Source organism: Monodelphis domestica, chromosome 2 (genome assembly GCF_027887165.1).
Source record: "Monodelphis domestica isolate mMonDom1 chromosome 2, mMonDom1.pri, whole genome shotgun sequence".
In the NCBI taxonomy this organism is placed as follows: Eukaryota; Metazoa; Chordata; class Mammalia; order Didelphimorphia; family Didelphidae; genus Monodelphis; species Monodelphis domestica.
Genome location: NC_077228.1, coordinates 439,592,100 through 439,617,654, shown reverse-complemented (window position 1 = coordinate 439,617,654; position 25,555 = coordinate 439,592,100). Strand labels below are relative to the sequence as shown.

General features: G+C 40.1%; 1 protein-coding gene across 4 annotated transcripts in view; it reads right to left on the bottom strand.

Annotated features, from left to right (window-relative positions):
* Positions 1 to 20,264, bottom strand: part of SNX9 (sorting nexin 9) — a 113,077-nt gene extending 92,813 nt beyond the window's left edge. Inside the window, exon 1 of one of the 4 annotated variants that reach the window (XM_007484808.3) lies at positions 19,690 to 20,264. In XM_007484808.3, coding sequence (XP_007484870.1) covers positions 19,690 to 19,701 — 12 coding nt within the window. In that variant the 5' untranslated portion in view covers positions 19,702 to 20,264. The remainder of the gene's footprint in view (positions 1 to 19,689) is intronic. The other 3 variants (XM_007484806.3, XM_001381336.5, XM_007484810.3) reach the window with 3 other exon arrangements.
* Positions 20,265 to 25,555: the final 5,291 nt, after the last annotated feature.

Below are 25,555 nucleotides of genomic sequence, written 5' to 3'. Positions count from 1 at the left end.
CATTCAAGAGAACACATGCTGGGTATAAGACTGTAGGGTGTTACTAATGATTGCTTGCCTGAAAGTGGTCTAAAATACACTGAAGAAATATGACAAGATAAAAAGGGGTGGGCAGGGAGGAGGATCACATAAAATGAGGCAATGCCCTGAACTTCTGATATTTATAGAATAAGAAGCCTGAACAATTAATAGAGACATGAACAAGAATTTCACAGGGTAAGAATTCATGGGGGTGTGTGTGCAATCTGCACAGGTAAAGATGAAATGACTCCATGAAAACCAAGCACTAAAATAAAATTGTCCAATAGCTTAGGAAATTCTGGTAATTGCTTTCCTTTTCTATATTAAAGTATGTGGTGGCAGAGGAAAAAGGAAAAAAAGGATTCATTGATTCTTAAAATTCAAAGTCATGGTGATGCCATCTCTTATAAGTCACAGAGAACATTCTGACCTGGTTCTCATTGTTTTCAGCATGCTGTTCTGAGAATTATTGAGGATTTAGGAACCTTAATCATACTCAGCTGCTTTCGCAATGCACCATTCCATTCAGAAAAGCAAAATAGTCATTTGTAATCTCTTAAAGGTTCTTTGGTGTGTCTCAGTAATCCAAGTCTACAAACATTTTACTTACAGAGGCTGTGTCTCTGTGCCAAGAGCAGTAATTATAATAAAAGCAGTCAAAAACAATTGTTCTCAGCATCCTGTTGATAGTCAAATGGGGCTACTTAAAGAGGAGGCCATATTTTCTTTCACAGCACCCCTTGAACTCATGTGTTAAGTGCTTAATCAAGTTAGGTCCTCAAACTCAATTTCTGTCAGTTAAGAAACAAAACATTATCTAACTAGACTTGACAGAGAAAGAAACTGCTGTGGTTCAAAGAGGGGAAAAAGTGCTAGATGAGAATCAGAGGCCTTGAGTTTGAATCCCAGAATCTTAGAGTTGTAAGAGCCATCTAGAGTCAATGATAGCAAACCTTTTAGAGATGAGTGTCATGCCTGCCCCACCCCCCCACATGCTGGGTACACCCCACCCCTCTTACCCCACACAGGAGAGGGAGAAAGCACTCTCATTGGACTGTTGGGCGGAGGGGTGGAGGATGTGAAAAAATGACATCAGGCATGGTAGAGCAGGGAGGGGAGCAGCTCCACTCAGGCCCTCTGCTAGTCTAGTAAAGACCTGGAGGGGTGGGGTGGGGGTGGGGGGTGGGGGTCTGGGCTACTGAATGTCCACAGAGAGTGCTCTGTGTGCCGCATAGGTTCACCATCACCGATCTAGCCTAACACATACCTGAAAAAGAATTCTGTCTGGAACAAAAATTCTTAACCTGAGATCTGGGGAAAAGTTTGAAAACTATTTTGATGACTATTTCAATATAAATGGTTTCCTCGGTAACCCCATGATGTATTTCATTTTGTACACTTAAAAACCTCACTATGAGAAGGGGTCCATAATACCCCCAGAAAGGTTAAGAGGCCTTGATCTACCAAGTCCCTGACAAGTGGTCAGCCTTGCCTTTGTGTGAAGACTCAGACTGTAACCCTGTGACATTTGTCACAGGCCAGAGTGACATGTCCTAGCTCCTGGAAAAATGTCACCCTGTGCCCCACTAATGAGTGAGTCAGAATAATCATCATTATATGTAGGTCTATTATTAAAATCTAGAAAAACATAACTATTCTATAAGTAAAAAGCCAGATTGCACTGAGCCTGGAGTAAGAAGGCTTGTGTTTGGGCTCAGATACTCATTATCTGTGTGATACTGAGTAAGTCCTTGAACTTTGTTTCAGTTTCCTCATCTGTAAAATGGGGATAATAACAGCATCTGTCTCCTAGGATGGTTGTGAGGATCAAATGAGATAATAATTGTGAAGCACTTTAACAGAGCCTGGAACATAGTGCTATGTAAATATCAGCTGATGTTATTATTATTTCTAGTAAAGCAAGTTACTGTCTTGAAAGCATGTTTGGGGCCTGAATTGTTTGAGATTAGAATTCTGCTCATCCTTTGCCATATACTTTCTGTCCTCACAATTAGAAATCCTGAAATGAATTTGAATTTTTTAAAAGAGTTCAAGAACCCTTTATTTAGTTGTCACTCAACAATCTATTCCTGTAGCTGAACTTTAAAAACAACCATATCCACAGCAAGATTTTTAATGCATTTTAAATGGTTGACAATTTTTTCCATACCATCCTAATACTGACTGCTTCATTATCAAATTCATTTTTTCCTAAAACTTTTAAGCAAATCAAATGAAAATTTAGGAAAATCTAGAAGGAATAAAAAAGCTAATACATATTATGTTACAAAATACACATTGCTCTATTATGTTATATAACATACATGTAATGTTCTATAATAGGCTATATATAATAGAGAGGTTTCAGATTTGCACACCATTATATACACATTATCTCATTTGACCATTGTGAATAACCTTGTGAGGTAGGTACTATTTTTATCCTCCCCATTTTACAGATGAGGAAATGAGAGCAAAGAGAGAATATAGATTTGACCAGGATTGCATAGCTATCAGTGAGGTACAATCTGAACCCAGGTCTATTCTCTTAAATTTAAATACAATGTTTAATCCATATATTTTCCCTGACCCTTCATCTTGTTTGACTCCACTTTGCTTTTCTGTAGCAGTACATACAACATAGCTGGTCGCTTGAAACTCTCCCCTTATGTTATAAAAATTAATATCCTAATGATTTAAACACACATAACACAATTAACTATAGTCCTGAAGGCTACCAAAAGGGTCTATCTAGCATAAAAAGATGTAAAGATGGGAGGTTAAAAAAAATAGGCCAAGTCAGGAAGTTTTTCAGAATTTCTCCTCCTATTTTCTCTAATTCAGACACAATTCTGGCAATAGCTACATATCCACATTATCAATTATTATGACTACTCCTAAGCTGTCTTTGTATGTAAGTATTGATATAGTCAAGTTCAATCATGTAGACATAAATTTTTCCAATCCTTGAATTATGTATCATTTATATTGTCTAACTTTGCCAAACATTAGCACTAATGCCCTGAGCCAACAGGAGAAGGAAGAAAATTAAAATTAATCAATTTACTCTGATCAATGCAATAACTACAATTCTTGAGAACTAATGTTGTGTGATTCCAATCTTCTGCCAGAGGGGTGATGGACTATTTTTGGAATGACATATATTTTCAAACATGACCAATATGGGGGGCAGCCGGGTAGCTCAGTGGATTGAGAGCCAGGCCTAGAGATGGGAGGTCCTAGGTTCAAATGTGGCCTTAGACACTACCCAGCTGTGTGACCCTGGGCAAGTCACTTGACCCCCATTGCCTAGCCCTTACCACTCTTCTGCCATGGAGCCAATACACAGTATTGACTCCAAGACAGAAGGTAAGGGTTAAAAAAAATAAATTAAAAAACAAAAAACAAAAAAACCATGACCAATATGGGAATTTGCATTATGACTATACATATTTACTAAAAAGGTTTAATTTGTCTTCTCTTTTATGTTCAATAGAGGGGAAAGGAGGATGAGAGAGAAAATAGCTTCCAAAAAAGAAAAAAGGTTGCTGCCACATTTTTTAAAAAATTACACAGAAGAGAATATACGCCTGGAAAAAAAAATCACAAACAACAGCTTTGATTACATCCTAAATTTATTTGGTATTTTAAAAGAAATGTTAGCTGTACCTAATATTTGAAGTTTTGTGCTATGGAAATGTTCATTTAACCAGAGTCTGTGAAGTTAAAAATAAAAAAATCAAATTCTAAAAATTAAAACAAGATTATAGTTTAAAGGTATAGTTTAAAGCATACTTCAAATAAGATATAAAAAGCTAGATTTTAAAAAAAATAAAACCCTAGCCAAACCAATTCAATAAGCATGATTATTTGCTAATTTGTAACAAAATGTTAAATTCTCTTAAATAGCAATGGTGAATTTATTATTCTATATTTTCATACAACTTTTTCAGGGACATATCTATCATGCAAAGTGAAACAGACCTGCATTGATACGCACTGGGAATACCTGTATTATTGATTCCAGCAGAAATTCAATCCTGCTAGACTTCACATGAACATTTTCCTGGACTACCTTGATCAGAAGAAGAAAAAGCAAAGAAAACTAAAATGACTTGATATGCTCTTATATTATATTACAGTTGTTGTAATTAGATGGCATAGTGGATACAGTATTAGGACTTGGAGACAGGAAGATCCAAGTTTGCATCTAGCCTCAGACTACCTGTGTGACCCTGGGTAGGCCACTCAACACCTGTCATTCTCAGTTTCCTCATCTGTACAAAGTGTAGTTGTATAGATCAAATGAGATTACAAAGGTAAGGTGCTTTACAAAATGCCTTAGCACAGTGTCTAGCACACGGTTGGTGCTTAATAAATACTTGCTGTGAAGCATTTCATAAATATTAGCTATTATTATAATTATCTAGATGAAAAGCTCCTTAAAAGTTAGAGATGAGCCTAGATGCTTTCAAAATGATTGTTTGAACAAAGAATCCCTTTTATATGTAGAAAAGATCAGTAGAAGAGTTTGAGATGACTAAAAATGCTGTAGTATGAAAAAAAAAGTTAAACACCTTTCCTTTGTAAATAGTGTGTAATCCTTTGGGTTCTCACCCTCCAATAAATTCAGTTTTTATGAGAGGAAAAATATCATGTGTTTCCCGTACTCCTTTCTAGGTGCATAGCAACATGCTGGCCACATTGGGGCCATCTCACAGACACGTCGTGCCAATGATGGGCAGAACCCAGTTTACTCCTAAATCAGTAAAGGAGAAGATTACTGGAGGTGTAGCATCTCCCTTCACAGGCAGCTCCTCTTGAAAATTCTTCTTGTAAACACAGAAGTGGCCAGGCCAGGGCGGGGTGGGAGTCCCACTGCTCTTGGAGGAGGCCCCTGACTTTAGCTTTAGGATGACTCAGACTCATATGACCCTGTCTGAATTCTACAGGATTCCTTAATCCATTTACTATAAAATATTCATTTTGGGGTTTCAGTCTCAGAAGACACAGCTACGGAACTCCTCTAAAAGCACGTTCAAGGGCAACTAAAGACCAAAGGGGATCTCAACCAACAGAAAATGCTCTTTAGAACCCCGAATTCAAGGCCACATGTCAGCAAGCCCATGCAGGGAGGGCACTGACTGCAGAACCGCCACCAGGGAGCTTGGCCAGGGGCTCTCCAGCCTCCTAAAGGCCTTCCTAGGGCTCCATCTTCTTAAACCTTCCTCACGGGGGTGTGGGGGGGCGGGGGGAGCAGCAAATGGAGTTTCTATAGCTCCGGCTGTGTAGTGAGCCCTGTGCTCAGTGCTTTATGAATGTCCCACTTGATGCTTACAACCACTCTTGCAAGGCAGGCTGCTGCTATTATCACCGTTTTACAGCTGAGGAGACCGAATCAGGCAGAGGTTAAACGACTAGGCCGATATAGCGACCCCCCCCACGGGAGTCCTATATTATTTATCTGTGGGTAATAACCTGAGATGGAGAAGGGAGACTAAGGAAATGGGAGAATAATAAAGACTCGGAGACAATGAGTTAGAAGATATGGGGAGTGGCATGAACTCCGAGGAAATATAAGGAATAAGAAAATACGTGGGGAGTACCAACTCCTTAATGCCTCCTATAGACAAGGGAGTCTGAGCATTAATAGGAAGCATTGGGGGAGACAGCATCGCTAGGATCAGCAGGAAATGATAAGACAGAGCGCTAGGAAGATACAGGGAAGTAAGAGAGAGGAGGGAAGAGAGGGAAAGTAAGAGTAAGAGAGAGTGAGTTTCACTCTAGTTCCCCAGTATTTATTGGAGGTTTTAGGAATGTGTATTGGGAGATGATCAACAAATAGGTAACATGAGATAGGTTTTAACACTGGTTGAATTGACAATGATGAGATCAAAGAGGTGGAGATTAATCCAACCAGCAATTTACAAATGAATGTACTCCAAGCAGGCAGCTTGGCTGTCAAGGCCCAGCCCACGAATTTGCCAGTCCTATGCTAGTGCTTCGGACTGTCCCTTTCCATACAATGAACATCGTAATCTGACCATGTGTTTGGTAAATGAATATCCAGAATACAATATCAACACATCAATCATCCTCCCCAGATGCTAATGCTACAGCCAGGGTCACAGGGGCCCATAAGAACTCAGATCTCCCTGCCTTCAGGACTCGAGCTACTGTGCTCTAACTCTCCCGCCATCCTCTCATCATGAGCCTTCCCTCAGAGATGATCCCAGCATAGTTTGTCCCCAGGCCCAGAGCCTGGCAGCTCCTAGAGGGCGGAGGCCGCTAGATGATGGACTGACTCTTCCAGGTAAAGTGGAACAGGAGCATCAAATGGGCTAAACTGGGAAAACTACCCATAAAGAAAGTGAAAGCCAACTTTAAACAACACAACCACAAGAGGAAGAAAAGTGTGCAGTTCTGGCACAAGGCTTGGGTTCAAATTTTGTCTCTGGTGTTCTATTTAATCTGTCCCTCCCAGACACTCTTCAAAACCACACATTAGGGATGGTCTGACAAGGAATATGGATGCAGGGAGTTTCCACACACTAATGAAGTTGCAAGGCTCTCTAAAAAACAAAAAAACTGGAGTCACCTGCATTACTGATACTTCCTGGAATTTCCAGCTACTCTAATAGATGGAAAATTACAAACCCAAACTCATATTTCAAAGTATTTTTCCTACATCCAACATAAGCAAACAAATGTAAGCAAGAAGCACCTGACCAACAGCTACTAGTGGCAGATGACTATCAGGCCAGGGACAGTCCTACTCTCGAGCAGGGCTGCAAAGGGAGGCCAGCAGGGAGAGGCTCTACAGAGTAGATCCAAGGGGCCTTTGAGAAGGCCCTCCCAGAGATGGGATGGGTCAGCTTGAGGGAGATTCTCAGGGACGGAGGACATCTCCAGCAGCAGAGAAGGCTGGAGCAAAGGAATTTGGGTGAGAACACCTTGACAAGTATTACAGTATTGCCATGAGCAAATGGTGGTGAGAGGGCCAAACCTGGCCCTCCTACCTGTGAGCTAAGAATTGCAGTGACATTTTAAAATGCAACAAAATTTTATTTGAGAATATAAAGAATTTATTCTTCCCTCTTGGGGAGATCTGGTCCTGTGTAATGCCTTAGTGTGCCCCAGGCCCTGGAATAGACTATAGAGTACTTGGAAAAACTAAAAAGGGAGGAAGGAGGCCCGCTGTAAAAAGCTATAAAGGGTCAAACAGAGGCATTGGGGTCCTAGGGAGTCACTGGAGTTTACAGAGTAAGGGAGCGACTCCATCCAGCCTTCACTTTTACAAAAATCACTCCGACAGCCAGGCGGATGAGGAATTGGAGGGAAGAGATTTCTGCGGCAAAGTTGGACAGAAAGAGATGAGGGCCCAAATGAGGGTGGTGGCTGATGAGAGGGAAGAGGACAGAGCAGCAACAAGATTTGGTAGCGGCCTGGAGAGGTAGGAGAAAGGGAAGAACCCAGGATGATTCCATGGCTGTGGACCTTGCCATGAAAAACTGGGGCCAGGAGCAGAGAAGATCATCTGTTTATAACGCATCCCAAGCCAGTTCTCTTTGAAATGTCCAATGGGAGGCTGATCCAGCAGAAGTGGATTTTGATTACATCAAATTAAAGTTTTTGTACAAACAAAACAAATGCATCCAAAATTAGAAGGGAGGAAACAAATTGGGAAACAACCTTCATAACAAAAACCTCTGACAAAGGTCTAATTACTCAAATTTATAAAGAGTTAAACCAGTTGTACAAAAAAATCAAGCCATTCTCCAATTGATAAATGGGCAAGGGACATGAATAGGCAGTTTTCAGTTAAAGAAATCAAAACTATTAATAAGCACAAGAAAAAGTGTTCTAAATCTCTTATAATCAGAGAAATGCAAATCAAAACAACTCTGAGGTATCACCTCACACCTAGCAGATTGGCCAACATGACAGCAAAGGAAAGTAATGAATGTTGGAGGGGATGTGGCAAAGTGGGACATTAATACACTGCTGGTGGAGTTGTGAACTGATTCAACCATTCTGGAGAGCAATTGGGAATTATGCCCAAATGGGGATAAAAGACTGTGTGCCCTTTGATCCATCCATAGCACTGCTGGATTTGTACCCCAAAGAGATAATAAGGAAAAAGGCATGTACAAGAATATTCATAACTGCGCTCTTTGTGGTGGCCAAAAATTGGAAAATGTGGGGATGCCCTTCAATTGGAGAATGGCTGAACAAATTGTGGTATATGTTGATGATGGAATACTATTGCACTAAAAGGAATAATAAAGTGGAGGAATTGCATGGAGACTGGAACTACCTCCAGGAATTGATGCAGAGTGAGAGGAGCAGAACCAGGAGAACATTGTACACAGAGACTGATACACTGTGGTTCAATCAGACGTAATGGACTTCTCCATTAATGGCTTTACAATCTGCAGGGATCTATGAGAAAAACAAAACAATCCTCAAGCAGAGGACAAACTGAGGGAGTAAAAACACCGAGGAAAAGCAACTGTTTGACTACAGGGGTGGAGGGGATATGACTTGAGGAGAGGCGCTAAATGAGCGCCCTAATGTAAATACCAACAATAAGGAAATGGGTTCGGAGCAAGGACACATGTGATACCCAGTGGAATCGCGCATTGGCTGGGGGGGGGGGGGGGGGAGAGAAAATGATGTTTCCAATGAATAATGTATAAAAATGACCAAATAAAATAATGTTAAAAAAAAAAAGTGGATGGGGCCCAGGAAAGAGCTGACCTGGATGAGGGGTTATTGCATAGGACCATCAAACCAGCGGAGGCCAATGAGAACACCACGTCAAAGAAAAAATAGAAAAAAGAGGATCCTTAAAGGATGAAGAGCCCACTGAAGAGAGAAGGGTAGAGGGAAACCCAGGAAAGGCTTTGCAGACACAGGGATCCCGGGTGTCAAAAGCCACCAAGAGGTCAATAATGAAGATGAAAAAAGATGATTAAAGTCGGCAAATTAGTCACTTTGGAGAAAAAATGACTGTGGGCGGTTTGGAAGAACACAATCCCTACACACAAGAAGTTAATTCAGAAAGGGTATGTGAACATGTAAGCATGTGCATTCACATGGCATAAATAGAAATAGAAATTTATTCCATATAGGGGAGTCTGGGGAGTTGTTTGGACCACTGCTAAAGAAAAGGTCAGGAGAGGCTTCATGCATTTAAAGCCAGTGAGGAAGAGGCAAGGAGAGGATGGAGGCCAGGAACCAGGAGTCTCCATGCCCTGTGCAAGGACTGGAGAGAGGCAGACTGGCCAATCAGGAAAATAAGTTTGGCAGGAGCCAGGAGAGAACCAAGAGGACAGTGTGAATTTTAAAATTACTCCACCCTACTCAGACAATACCTTAGGGGAAGATAAAGTTGTAAACTCTGGATTGAACAATGAAAGTCCCCAACTCATACCTTATAGTAAATCTTAAGAACCTAGAACCTTAAGCTAGGTCTATTTTTAGATCTAATACAAAAAGGTGTTAAGTACCTGTAAAGGTTAAATTAGTTCCTAAAAAGGTCAAGTAACTTACAAAAGGCAAGCTTAACAAAAGAGGTGTGAAGTACTCAGAAGATTTAATATAACCAGAGAAGGTGAAAACCAAAGAAGGTGAAAACTAAGAATGGGCAGTCCTGGAAGAAAGCGTCTACTGTGATTGGTAGAGTGAAAATTTAGGGGAGGTGACATAAGAAAAAATTTCTTTAAAAGGAAGGGGTAAAAAGTCAGTTGAAGGTAATTCAGTTTGGAGAGTAATTCAGTTCCGAGTAGAGGGAGATTCATAATTGGATTTCAGGAGATTCAGTGGAGGACTGGAGCTTGCTTAGAGACGGTCTTGTGGTGAGTAACAAGACTGACTCGCTCTCCCTTAGGCTCAGGGAGGCCTTTAACTACTGCTTGACTCAGCCTGAGCCAGAGCAGTTTAAATTAATTCTCTCCCTCCTTCTCTTAATTCCTTCTCTCTTTATTAATTAAAATCTCCATAAATCCCAGCTGACTTGGGTATTTTCATATTTGGGAATTTCCCATGGCGACCACTTATTTGGAATTTAAGTTTCAAAAACACTAAAATTATCCTTATAGTTTTGGCGTTTATAACAGAATTGGAAGCGGCATTTGTGGACAGATGCCTTTCCCAAGGAATCTAGCCCGGGAGAATAGGAGCGTGTGTTTCCAGGCAGCAGGAGAGAACACTAGAGAAGGGACAGATGGAGGGAGCAGGAGAACCTAGGGCAGACTGCCCTAGGCCAGGAGGAGGGCTGAAGGGGCAGAGAGCAGGGATGAAAGCAGGAGGGGAGAAGATAAGAAATGTAAAAAGGAGAGGAAGTTTTCATCACATAGTTTCCATTTTTGCAGGGAAGTGTAAGTTCCTCAGGGCAGGTGGAGGGGGAACTTGAAGAAAGAGTAGATGGCTTAAGAGAGTGGGACAGAGAATTCATTAGGGAGCAAGGTTCTGTGACTTCTAGTTAGCACAAATGAGTATGGCTGAGAGGCTGTGGCCTCATCCAGGTCCTGTCTAGGGATCCAGGAAGCACAGGGTTTGAAAGTAGAGGCCGCTGGATGGAAGGGAAGGGACTAGACACTGAGGAGATGATGGTCTGAGCCAGTTCTCAGGGCTAGAGAGACAAAAAGTTACAGAAAGGATAAAGAGCTTGAAGAGAAGTAAATCACAGAAAAACTGGAGTGACAAAATGTTATGTAACCCAATGAATGAATTTTAGGATTCCTGAACATAGGGGTGATGGCAAGAGCAAAGGTTTGGCCATACTCCCTTGGGGCTCAGAGAATTGGAGAAGTGGATCATGGGAATTGAACAGATTGAGGAACTGGGAGTGCAAGTTTACATTTTTTAATCTTGAGTGTGGTAACCTTTTCATATAGAGGCAGAACACTGGACTTACACGAAAAGTCGTTTTAAAAAATGAGGTTCAAATCTTTGCTCTAAAGCTTATTCGTTATAGAACTCTAGGCAAATTATTTTTCCTTCCAAATGGGTTTTCTCACCCGAATTTGGGAATCATTAATACTGGCAAATATCCATACCCCACAGAGCTGTTTTAAGGAAAACACTTTATAAATTTTCTGTAATATATAAATGTAAATAATTGTTGTTATTTATAATATTTATATTTCTTTTATACATATAAATATAAATATTTATAACATTTATAAATATTGTTATTTATAAATAATGTATTGTTATATATATTTATAATTTATTGTTATGTTATAAGACTCCTTTGGAAGTAATTTTGCCAGGTTCTTGTTCTTGCTAATAGTATTTTCTGATAGTCTGACCCAAAAGTCAGAGACTCTCCTGACTTTTCTGCTTCTATCCTGAGGGATGGTAATGGAGATGTTGGAGATACCTGGCTGTCTTCTCTCCACTGGTGAATGAGTTCTTCTTTAGATTCCCCTGAAGGAGGAAATTAAATGCCCAAGCCAGTGTCTAAAACTTTTGAGGCCCAGAATTATATATCTGACTTCCCCTAAGTCCTTTTCTGGGTAGTGTTTCTCCATTTAAATGTAAACTCCTTAAGTGCAGGGGCTGCCTTAATATTTGCTTATATTTTTGTATTCCCAGTGTTTTAGCACTTAGTGCCTGGCATAGAATAAGCATTTAATAAATTATTTAAACTAATTGGAAAGTCATGGGAAATGGAAAAGTACAGGAATCTGCTTATAAAATAAATCATAAAATCATAGAACTAAATCTGGAAGGAACCTCAGATTATTTAATCTTACTCCCTCATTTTACTGATAAAGAAATTGAAGCGTAAGGAAGTTGAGCAACTTGCCTAAAGGTTACATAGGTAGTAAATCTCAGAGGATCTTGAATCCTCTTTTCAACAAACCACAATGAAAAAAAGAAGATCTAGTTTTTTTTTTTAGAATGTACATTTTTATATAATCCATTTTTGGAGATCTCACTTGAGAAAAGCTAAACTTTTATAGTATAGATTTTTTAAAAACCCTAATATTGTGTCTTAGAATCAATACTAATATTGCTTAAAGTAAGTGTCAGGCAGTTAGGGTTAAGTTGACTAGCCTAGGGTCACCCAGCTTATATCTGAGGCCACTTTTGAACCTAGGACCTCCCATCTCCAGAGTTGGCTCTCTATCAACTGAACCTAGCTGCCAGTAAAGATTTTTTTTTAAACTATTAATTTCTAAAGATTAGTGATTAGCAACAGAGCATTACATGAGTTATCTAGCTTTTGGTGAATACCCTGATCTAAATACATCACCTAAAAAAATGACTAATTTTGAGAGATTCTTTTAAAATAAAACACAATAAGTCAAATTTAAAATGGATTATTAATACAACCTTATCATGAAGAACCTAAGATCTTATCAGAGGTTTAGAACTAAAAGGCCTTTTTGCAGGTCATCTAGTCCATCCCTTTCATTCATCACCCAGGTGAGAAGAAACACAGCAGGAATTCAAATGCAGATCCTCTGACTCCAAACCAAAGGCCTGGCTCTCAATCCACCGAGCTCTTTACCACTAAATATGGCTTCCCTCAAACTGCAGAAATTCAAAGAGTAAAGTTTTCCCCCTGACTGGGTCACTCATCCAAAAAAACAAGAAGAGCTCCTTTGACTTCCTGAATAACCACAAATGGGTGACTTGTTTAAAAAGCTACCTCTGCAGGTAATGATGCCCTGTATGACTCAATTTTCAGATACTAAAATAGCATAGGAAAATTGAGTCATATCAAACACCATCATTTAACAAACATTACATTGACGATTTCTAAAGATGGAGAGGAAGAGCTAAATCTATCACATGACTTCAAGTAAGTGTCAAAATAAAATCTGAAGAAGAATAACAGTGATTTTACACTGGTCTGGCTGTTCCTACTCTAAAATTCAATATGAAACTTAAAAAAATTTTTTTTTGGTCTGTGATGGGGATGAGAATGGCTGATGAATATATAAATAGCCTACTATTTTATATGAGGGCAGCAGGGAGCTATTTTTGTCTTTCTTTGTATTCCCAAGAGTAAGAATAGTGCCTAGTCTCTAATAGTTAAGTTTAATAAATGCTTGTTGATTGACTATGTGCAGTTTTGTTTACTTAAGGTCTTTAACCACTTTGTTTCTCTCATTCCCTTTGTAAAGATTCATAGACTTTGATGAAATGATACTCAAGTTTATAGGATTTATAAGCATTCCTCAGATAGATGGAATTCCATCCTAAAAGAATCCATTAATGTCTCAAATTAATGTGACATATTGTAACCTATAAACAAAAGAATTTACCATGAGTGACTCAGTAGATGGAGGACTGCACCTGAAAATTCTCACTTCAAACCTGGTATCATATACTTAACTTGACATGTGACCTTGGGCAAGTCAGTTAACTTCTGTCATCTCAATTCCCTCTTTTTTAATGGAGTTAATAATAGTAGCTATCTTGAAAGGTTGTGTGAAGATAAAATAAACTATCTGTAAAGTATCTTGCAAACCTGAAAGCATTGTGTAAATGCTAACACATTTATTATTTAAGATATTTTTGAAAAGAAATAAGCTTTTAGGGGTGGGCGAGGTTCTTAATAAGTAGTTATTGGAGTGCTTTTAGGGTCTAGTGAAAAAAAGAAAATGTTTATAAAGGGAAATTTGCTTCAATAGGGCACCTCTGTCAGCAAAATAACTTTTTTGTTGTTGTTCAGTAGGGTTTGACTTTTTGTGGTCCCATTTGGGATTTTCTTGGCAAAGATACTGGAATGGTTCACCATTTCCTTCTCCAGCTCATTGAGATAAAGAACTGAGGCAACATGGTGTTAAGTGATGTGCCCAGGTTCACACAGCTACTAAGTATGAAGACTGGATCTGAACTCTGAAGAGTCTTCCTGATTCCAAGTCCAGTGCTCTTCCCACCAAGCCTAGACTTTTCAAATTAAAAGAAAAAAAGTAGGTAAACTGTTTTAGTATTTTAGACAGAATGAAAATAAAACCAAAGGCCATGTTTAACACTCAGGTGAAGGTACAAAAATGAGGTCCTAAAAGAACACTGTAGAAAATTTTCCATGCTGAGTTAAAAAAAAAAATCTTCCTAACGAAGTCCACAATAATGTGGCTCTTCTCATTTTTATGGCACAAACAAAATACTACAAATAAATTCCATTTTTTCCTTAAAAATTTTAAGAGCCACGATCATCTTCAAATGCAGAATCAGTGCTTAGTGCTTGTCAAAGGCACTGAAGAACTACAAAATAGTTTTACCTTTAAGATGATTGGGCAGGATGAGATTTTTTTTTTTTTAACCAGGTGGCTTTTACACAGAAGAAGCATAAAAGTATCACTCCAGTGTTTATTTCCATGGATGGTTGTGAGTGGTCCAATCACTGCACATTAGTTATTTTCTACATTCCACACCCACTTAGTTCAATGAGACAAGGTGCTTAAATTAATACAACAACATGAGGCTAACATTGTACTTTGGAAGCCAAGGTTGAAAAAGAGGGAATAAAAAATAAGTGCTGGGACTACCTTCAAACACTTTTAAAAAGAAAAGAAAAACAATTAGGTCATAATGATTATATCAACACAAAAGCAATCTACATCTGACACCAAATTTAATAACTCTGGCATGAGCATTAAAGCTAAGGGAGTGTGTGTGTGTGTGTGTGTGTACACACAATTATATGGATAAACTCTCAGCAACTTAAAAAAAAAATCCTTATCTTGATCTCAAAATCAATACCAGATCTTTATGCCAAGTAAGAGGAGAGGTAAGGGCAAGGCAACTAAAGTTAAGTGACTTGCCCAGAACCACAGAGCTGGTCTGTGTCTGAGGCTAACAACTTATTTTTTTTAATCTATAAGAAAAGAAATGTTTTGAGAAATTCTGCCACAAGTGCAAAAATAATCAATGATGGTTTTTTTAGTGACATCCTTTCATACAATCAACATTTCATTTACTCACAAGTTCCTCATATTAGTCATTCGATTACAGTAAAACTTTTTTGCTGATGTTAAAAGTAAAAAAACGCACCACTGCAAAAAGTCCTGGACTGCAGATCTGCCTTTATACTGCCTGATTGCAATGTGATCTTAAGATTTCCCAGTAAAATGGGCCTAACAAAATTGACACCACCCACCTCCCAAGATCTTTCGATGGACCCAGTCTCTCCTAAGCACCTGGAAAGGGGCAGGCACTATGCTAGCCCCCAGGCCTGAGGACGGAAATACAAAGGAGCAAGGCTCAATTAATCTTAAAATGCTGCCTAAGGGGGACAGCTGGGTAGCTCAGTGGATTGAGAGCCAGGCCTAGAGATGAGAGGTCCTAGGTTCAAATCTGCCCTCAGCCACTTCCTAGCTGTGTGACCCTGGGCAAGTCACTTGACCCCCATTGCCTAGCCCTTAGCACTCTTCTGCCTTGGAGCCAATACTGGAAGGTAAGGGTTTAAAAAAAAAAAAAGATGCTGCCTAAGGGGGCAGGACAGGATTAATCAGGCTTCTTACTATCCTCCAACATTTTCCCTTTCACCAAGTCTGTGTGGCGGTCTGGCCTAATGACCATATAGAAGATCAAATCAATTCTTTTTTTTTTTAAATAAACCCTTACCTTCCATCTTGGAATAAATACTATGTATTGGTTCCAAGGCAAAAGAGTGGTAAGGGCTAGGCAATGGGGGTCAAGTGACTTGTCCAGGGTCACACAGCTGGGAAGTGTCTGAGGCCAGAAGGATCAAATCAATTTTGCTGATTCTGCTGAAAAAGGGGTAAAGAGATGCACTCTCCAAAGGCCACATTCACCATTCCAGGAAATTTCAACCAGAGTGGCCATCCCTTATTGTGTACTACATCCCCCAACTGCATGTAAGCTCCTTGTGGGCAGGCACATAAACCCAAGGCTTAATGAAAGCTTTTTCATTCATTCCCCCATTACTGCCTATTCTGATCCCTCTTATAATGTCCTTCCACTTGGGAATGGAGTTAGAACAAAGAAATAAAAAAGACAATTATACTTCAAAACTAGGCAAATAATTAACTTTCTTGAGAGAAGGGGGAGGGGGGAGTCAACATTTTATTCCTGGAGGCAATTTTCTTTTTTCTCCATATATTCACACCAGAAAAATCTTTAGCAAGCTTTAAAATCACCCTTATTACAGATAAAGTGAGTGACATATACTTTTAATTAAAGCATCCCCAAAATGCATAAAGGTAATGAAAAGAACCAAGAAAAATGAAAGAAACACATAGACTAGGACTGTATTAGTAATACTGACAGAGGGAATGGGGAACTGAGGCAAGAACACAGAAAAATTAGGGGTGGGGAAACCATATTACCTGAAATACATGGATAACCAAAACAATTTTCCCCTTTTGTTATTTACCAGCTAGCTACCTTTTATTTAGTTAGCACTTTGCTATTTCATTTGGTCCTCAAGCAACCCTTCCAAGTAGGTGCTATTATTCCCATTTCACAGATAAGGAAACCTAAGGCTGAGTTCAGGTGACTTGCCCAGGGTCACACTCCTAGTAAGCCTCAGGGACAGGATTTATGAATACATGTGTATACACACATATACATTACATGTGAATGTATACACATATATAAATGTATGCATATATGTGTGGATATAAAAGTAATATTTATGTACATATATGCATATGTAGTCTCTCGGTAACCGAGGATGATGATTGTCTTTGTGCGTTTTCATCTATGATAGATGAGTGTGCACAAAAACACTTGTGCATGAAGGAGATTTAAGTGGAAAAGCCGATGCACAGAGACAGTCCCACTCTCTCGGCGTTGGAAGCCTGGGTCCAGTGGCACGAAAAGTCGTTACACCTGGAGACTTCCTCAGTTGCATTGGATGGCCATGTTGTCATGCATATCATGTATACATGTAATCATTATACATATATATTAGTTTAATATACTTTTGAGTATTCCCCACTTGAGACATGGAGAGAAGTACCCAACAATGACCAATATTCAGTTTCATCACAATTTTGGTCTTAGTTGAGTCTTCCCCAAGTTCTATAAAGAAAAAACAAAACAAGTTTCTCCAAATGAGAAGAACCCAGGGAGCAGTTGGGTGGCTCAGTGGATTTAGAGCCAGACCTAAAGAAGGGAGATCCTGGGTTCAAATCTGGCCTCCCACACTTCCTAGCTATGTGACTCTGGGCAAGTCACTTGATCCCCATTGCCTAGCCCTTACCACTTTCTACCTTGGAATCATCTAAGACAGAAGGTAAGGGTTTAAAAAAAGGAGAAAAACCCACCATTATTCACTGGGAAAGTGAAACAAATTCAAATAAAGAGATTCCTTGAAGTGCTATTTTATATAAAGAATAACCATTAATGTTTTTCTTTTGGACCAGAATATTTGTTCTTTAAGGTAAACAAGGAATAAGCACAATGTGGATTAATGACTGGGGGGGGGGGGGAATCCAGAAATTTGCCGTCTGAATGCTAGACATATCCGAATTATAACTAGTGTTTAATGTAGTAAATATTTTAGTTTTGCCTAATCAGTATACAGCCACAGAAAGTTTATCATGTGTGCACTCACACAAATATACAAACTAAACTTTTTGAACTTCTTAAAAAAAATTAAGTTGAAGTTCTATTGGTATAAAGAGTGGTAGTATTTCTCAAAAGTTAAATCTAAATGTATTTATTTCTATGCATAAGGTATTTAGGATAGAGCACACTAATATATCATTACTAAATCTAGTTCTCTATGCCACCTTTAAAGTTGTGGGATTGGTGTACAGAATTTGTCACTGATAATTTTTGGAATGTCTGGCATCATAATAATTTCAGATTTCCTTAGAAATGTGTGCTGAATATTAAGTTTTGTTTTTTAAGAGGTCAACACAAATTAATACTTACATTAAAAAGACAGCAAGCTGAATGATTACACCAGCAAAACATTTCTCACATGCAGTAAAACTAGGGAATTGTGTTTCATAGTGACAATGAAAAATTAATTCAATTACTAGGAGTAATAAGTTCCTTGGGCCATGATATGCATTCTTTACATAAACACATCTAGTATATAAGCGGTTAAGAGGCATACATAATATGCTGAGTCTAGAGTCAGGAAGACTTGGGTTGAATCCAGCCTCAGACACTGATCATCTGTGTGACCCTGGGCAAGTCACTTACTTCATGTTTCAATTTCCTCATCTGTTAAATGGGGATAGCACCTACCTCACAGGAATGTAGACAGAAACAAATGACATAACAATTGTGAAACTATTGGTACAGTGCCAGGCACCTAGTAGACTCCTTATGGATGGTAGCTGTTATTAAACAAATAAAAAATCCAGTCCAAACATTTCCCAAGTTCCTAGTCAGCAGAACTGGGGGAAAAGGGCAGTGGACAAAGATTAAATCAGTCTCCATTTGGAGTTTATGGTTTAGAAAACGACAAGGTACTTGTCATCAATTTTTATTTTTCTAAATATTACGAATTTTCATCATTTTTCTTTTTATTACAGTCATGCAAAAATGCAATAATAAGTTGCTGAAGCATTCAGAATACGGCCAAAAGTTACAAAAGTATAATAATAGTGACCACTAGGAAAAACTCAAACAGAACAAAAAACAATTGGGGACACCCATGCTCTAAGCTTTCCCAAACACGTATCAATAGGTCCTAATCGAATGACCCCCAGAGAGCCACATCAGTGATCAATGGTTTACCTGAGCCTATTTAAAAGGAGGTAAAGGGGAGGGGGTGTGGGATCCTACAGAAAGTTGATTACATAACCCCGATTGCAAAAGCTGTCTCTTAATATCACCGACAGAGCATTAGGGCAAGAAGCTCTTTTTGGAAAAGGACCATTGGAGAGTCAAAGTTCCGCCGACTAATAAAGTCCTATGACTTTTTCCAACGTAATTCAATGTATACGCTAAAGAAAGCGGAGTCATTTCCCTCACATTTTATCCGGGGCAGTAACAAAAGGGGGAAAAGTAGACAGACGTGAAGGAAGCTGATTTGCGTAGTGTTTAATTTTAGTTTTTCCTCTCTGTGTAAACAGTAAACTTTTAAAGGCTCAATCCCAGAAGCCAACATTTCAGGGCATTCGTTTGGGTCCCCGTGCCCCAAAGTGCGCCGGGCTAGAAGACTCGTTAAAAAGTCTCGGAGCCCCAACTTTATTCTCAAGTGAGATGGGGCAGTGGGGGTGGGGTGGGGAAGGTGGGAGTGGTCCCGTGTGCTATCCCCTCCCCCCCGGGATCAAACCCCTTGGGAGAGGTCACTTCACGACTCCCGGGGACTTTAACCTCCACTCACTCCCCCCCCCCTTCCCTTCCTTTTCCCTTCTCGAGTGGAGTAGAAACTAACACTCAGGTAAAACTTTTCAGAGCAGGAGGGGGAAACACCCCAGGCCTCCTTTCCCCACCTCTGGGAGCGGGCACAGCTCTTTCAAGTTCCTTTAAAGGGGGCAGCGCGGCAGCCCCCGGCCTGGGAGGCGCCCTTCAAGTCCCTCTAGCCTAGGCACCCCAGTTCCCCCCTTGGGGAAGGGGTGTGTGTTGGGGGAGGGGGGTGACAGCGTGGCTCCCAGTTTGGGGAAGCTGCCCCAGCTCCTTACCCTCCTCTCCCCCGGGCCACCCCTCGTGGGGTCGGGCCAGAGTTCCGTCCCCAGTCTGCCCAGCCCGGCTCGCGCGGCCCCGCCTCACCTTGGTCGCCATGGCTGGAGGGCGGCTTCTCTGGCTCGGGACTGGCCCGGCTGCTCTTCCCGCTGTCGGGCTGGACTTGGCCGAGGCCGGCTCCCGGAGGTGGCCGCTGGGGCTGGGCCGCGGCGGCGCTCCGGGGGCGGCCGCGGCTCTTGCTCAGTCCCTGCCCTCGGCCGCCTCCGCCTCCGTCGCTGCCCCTCCTCCTGCTTCTGCTGCCTCCGCCTCTAATGCCCGGAGCGCTCCTGTGGCGCTAACCCCCAAGGAGCCCGGCAGTGGCCGCTTCATTTAATGCATCGCCCAGAGCGAGCGAGCCGGGCCCGCGCGCTCCCAGCCGGTTCCAGGATCTCCCTGCCGAGCGGTGTCTAAGGGATTGCGCCGTGTGGAGCCCGAGCTGGCTCAAGCCTGCTTTTTCTTTTTTTTAAGTCAACTCCTTCGTCTCTTTTCGTTCCCTGCCCTGCGCTCTGGGCCCGCCCCGTCCTCCACGGAGCTCTAGTCCACAGCCTCTGCCGGCGGCGATCCTTCCTCCTTCCTCCCTTCTCTCTTTCCTCCTCCTTTCCTCCCTCCCCCCGACGCTTTTCGCGCTTTGTTCCTGCTCTTCGGGGTTGGCGGCTCTGCGGGAGCTCGCTCGCTGGGGGCGCCCCTCATTCCCCTTCCTGGACAACTTGAGTCCTGCAGCCCCAGCCCTAGTCAGCCTAGACCTCGAGCTGACGGGAAACGCTCTCCTGCTTTCAGAGTCCGGTCTGACCATTGTTGAGCGCCTACTGTGTACTAGGCACTGGGCTGAGCACAAAGAGAGGCAAAAACTCTAGCCTTGTTCTCAAGGAACTCGCCACCTAATAGGGAATAAACTTTTAGTAGACTCCTGCTGTTTGCCAGGCACTGGGCTGAGCGCAAAGAGAGCAAATAGAGAAGTCAACACACAGTAGACATTTATTAAAAACCTACTATGTTCCAGGAACTTTGCTAAGCCCTGGGGATATAGACAATGAAAAGGAAGACCGTTCTACACTCAAAGAACCGACGACGTAGGAACAACTACATACAAACGAGCTATATAGAGGATAAAGTGGAGATCATTAGAGGGATAGGGTATGAGAATTTTTTTCCACTATTTTTGTCAACTAGAATTAAGAAGGGCCTGGAAAGGCTGCCAGTAAAAGGAGAGATTTTAGATGAGACTTGGAGGTAGTCAGGGAATTTATCAGTTTACCACCCCACCCTGCCCCCAAGCCATTCAGGCAAATGTTAAATCTAATTTGTGATCTGCAACCTCATTCCTGGTCAGTAGTCAAGTTAACCAGCCTGTATTCAGCTCTCCTTTTCCTATAATCTGTCCACATACTTTTTTTTTTTTTTTAATTTAACCCTTACCTTCCGTCTTGGAGTCAATACTGTGTATTGGCTCCAAGGCAGAAGAGTGGTAAGGGTTAGGCAATGGGGGTCATGTGACTTGCCCAGGGTCATACTTTTAAGGTCATACGTGCCAGACACTGTGCCAAAGAAAGGTCAAAACACCACCTCTGCTCTCCAAGAGCTCACGCTCCTAGCAGGCAAGAGAACGCATTATGGACCTTTTGAATACAGATAAATCCAGGCTTATTTGAGGATTTATTTTCCTACCCATAGGGATCCTGAATGTGGAACATGCCTAATGGATAGGCAGCTAGGTGGAATAGGAGATAGCATGTCAGACTTTAGAATTTTTTAATTATTATTTTTTAACCCTTTACCTTTCTTCTTGGAATCCATACTTTGTATTGGTTCTAAGGCAAAGAGTGGTAAGGGCTAGGCAATGGGGGTTAAGTGACTTTCCCAGGGTCACACAGGTGGGAAGTGTCTGAGGCCACATTTGAACCCAGAACCTCCCATCTCTGGGCCTGATTCTCCATCCACTGATTCACCCAGCTGCCCCCAGACTTAAGAATTAAGAAGATCTGAGTTCCAATCCTACTTAAGACATTTACTGACTCTGTATCATCTGGGGAAAAGTCATTTAACCCCTCTCTTCAATTTCCTCCTTGCCTGCAATAAAGGGTTAATATTAAAACCTACTTGATACTACCTCAAATGGTTGTTATGAGTCTCCAATGAGATAGCACATAGACAGTATGCAATTTTAAAAATCTTAAACAAATCTTATTTTCCTAGGTTGGGCTTTTAGCAAGCAGGGACCTTGCTCTACCTAAGAGGTTTCTTTTTGGAAAAGGTTCCATGTACAATGTTGAGTTCATACAATATTACAGAGTTGAACTTGAAATCAGCTAAACCTTAGTTCAAATCCAATAAAAAACGACACTTTAATGTTCAGGAGACCTGGCTGTAGATCTAGTAGTTAGAAATGGGATTCCAATAGGCCCAGGCTTCCCAGTACTTGGGAGTCCTGTTCCCCTTGTCCATTTTATGACTTGCTTTGACCCTAATTATAGTAGGTGAGTTGGTGTTAAGGCCCTGGGCTGTAGAGGGTCACACCAGAGAAATCACTGAGCTACTCACCTCAAAAGAGCTCTGTTTTCTGGGAGATCTTATACATGAAGTTTGTGAAATAAGAGCCAATATGTTTCATTATTTTGACATAGGAAACTTTTTTTCTCTCTCTGTCAAATGTGTAATTTTATTAATAGAGAGAGGAAAGGCTTGTAAGGAGCAGGATCTTCAACAGGAAATTTTCTCCAACAGGAAAAAACCCACCTTAAGAAATATCTTCATTTGGTATAATAAGGTCTGCTACTTTTTTATTTGTCATGGAAGGGTGATGTGTGTTTTTTTTAAACTGAGTCATAGATTTAGGACTGGCAAAGACTATAGAGGTGATCTAATCTAATTATTCTGATCATCCCACATATTAATGTCTGCCCCCAAAAATTACTTTGTATTTATTGAATATATATTTTGTAGATAATGATATATGCTTAACAATATAGATACCTAATATGTTTAATAATAGGTACATATCTTATATATGCTTAATAATAGATGTTAGAGATATCATATATACTTAATAATAGATAGCATATGTCATATATATGTTTAATAATATAGATACTACATATGTTTAATAATAGGTATATATCATATATATTTAATAATTGAAAATATATATACCATATGTTCTTAATATTATACCACATATGCTTAATCATCGATATTACATCTATATCAGATCTATGTTTAATATTAGAGCATGTATGTGCTTAGTATTAGATAGGTACACTATATATATGCTTACTAATAAACTATATATACTTAATAAGATATTATGTATCATATATATGTTTAAAAATACATGCTTGGTAATAGATATTATATATACCATATATTCCATATATGTTTAATAATATATCATAGAAATGCTTAATAATAGGCATATCTATGCCATATAAAAGCCTAATAATAGACAATTTATACAACATGTGTGTTTAATAGTAGATATAATATATACTGTATGTGCTTAATAATATTATACCCTATGTATGCTTAATGATAGATATCATGTATATGTTTAATAATATGCCAGGCATGTGCTTAATAATATATCATATGTAATGATATTATATATGCTTAAAATACATAGATATCATATATGCTTAATACTAGGTATATATGTCATATGCTGATACCAAGTCTGTGATTCTTCTACACTGCATTTAACTCTAGTAACAAAAGAAAACTACCTCTAATCAGTCGTCAGCAAGCTTTTATTCCCTTGTAGCTGGCACATGCACTGGGAAGTGTTGGGGACACTGAGACAGCCAAAAAGCTGTTCTCTCCTTGGAGGAGCTCACAGTCTCATGGGGGAGGGAGATGCCACATGGAAACAGCTAGGTTGATGTTCTTGAGTTGTTTTTCAGTCACGTCCAACTCTTCATGACCCGATTTGGGGTTTTCTTGGCAAAGAATCTGGCGTGGTCTGCCATTCCCTTTTTGAACTCCTTTTATAGATGAGAAAATTCAGGTAAGCAGGGTTAAGCGACTTGCCCAGGGTCACCCAGCTGTTACGTGTCTGATTCTGTCATGGCCAGAGTGACAACATGACCTATGACTCCATAGAAAATGTAAACTTCCTTGAATAAATGTAAACAGCAAAAAAAAAAAAGCTCTAATTCTCCCATGGGAAACCTTGTGTGTGACCTGGGCCATTTCTGGAGCCATGTCTTCTATGTTCCATTTTTTTTTTAATTTTTTTTATTTGGTCAAATTTCAAACATTCTTCCTTGGATACAAAAACCATATTCTATTCCTCCCTCCTCTCCTCCCTCCCTTCCCGTAGCCAACGTGCAATTCCACTGGGTATTACACATGTCCTTGATCAGAACCTATTTCCATGCTGTTGGTGTTTGCACTAGGATGTTCATTTAGAGTCTACATCCCCAGTCATATCCCCTCAAACCCATGTATTCAAGCAGTTGTTTTTCCTTCGGTGTTTCTGCTCCCACAGTTTTTCCTCTGAATGTGGAGAGTGGTTTTCCTTGTAGGTTCCTCCAAGTTGTCCTGGATCACTGCATTGCTACTAGTAGAGAAGTCCATTACATTCAATTGTACCACAGTGTATCAGTCTCTGTGTACAATGTTCTCCTGGTTCTGCTCCTCTCGCTCTGCATCACTTCCTGGAGGTTGTTCCAGTCCCCATGGAATTCCTACACTTTATTGTTCCTTTGAGTACAATAGTATTCCATCACCATCATATACCACAATTTGTTCAGCCATTCCCCAATAGAAGGGTATCCCCTCATTTTCCAATATTTTTGCCACCACAAAGAGCGCAGCTATAAATATTCTTGTACAAGTCGTTTTCCTTATTATCTCTTTGGGGTACAAACCCAGCAGTGCTATGGATGGATCAAAGGACAGACAGTCTTTTAGCGCCCTTTGGACCTAGTTCCAAGTTGCCCTCCAGAATGGTTGGATCAATTCGCAACTCTATCAGCAATGCATTAATGTCCCAACTTTGTCACATCCCCTCCAGCATTCTTTACTTTCCTTTGCTGTCATGTTAGCCATTCTGCTAGGTATGAGGTGATACCTCAGAGTTGTTTTGATTTGCATCTCTCTGATTATAAGAGTTTTAGAACACTTTTTCATGTGCTTATTAATACTTTTAATTTCTTTAACTGAAAATTGCCTATTCATGTCCCTTGCCCATTTATCAATTGGAGAATGGCTTGATTTTTTGTATAATTGATTTAGTTCCTTGTAAATGTGAGTAATTAGATCTTTGTCAGAGGTTTTTGTTATGAAGATTGTTTCCCAATTTGTTGCTTCCCTTCTAATTTTGGTTACATTGGTTTTGTTTGTACAAAAACTTTTTAATTTGATGTAATCAGAATTATTTATTTTACATTTTGTGACTTTTTCTAAGTCTTGCTGGGTTTTAAAATCTTTCCTTTCTCAAAGATCTGACAAGTATACTATTCTGTGTTCACCTAATTTACTTATAGTTTCCTTCTTTATGTTCAATTATTTGTGTTCATTCATCTTTATGTTCATTCTGAGTTTATCTTGGTGTAAGGTGTGAGGTGTTGATCCAAACCTAATCTCTCCCATACTGTCTTCCAATTTTCCCAGCAGTTTTTATCAAATAGTGGATTTTTGTCCCAAAAGCTGGGATCTTTGGGCTTGTCATAGACTGTCTTGCTGAGCTCACTTACCCCAAGTCTATTCCACTGATCCTCCTTTCTGTCTCTTAGCCAGCACCATATTGTTTTGGTCACCACTGCTTTATAGTATAGTTTGAGATCTGGGACTGCAAGGCCAACTTCCTTCACGTTTTTTTTTCATTATTTCCCTGGATATCCTTGATCCTTTGTTCTTCCAAATGAACCTTGTTATGGTTTTTTCTAATTCAGTAAAAAAAATTTTTGGTAGTACAATG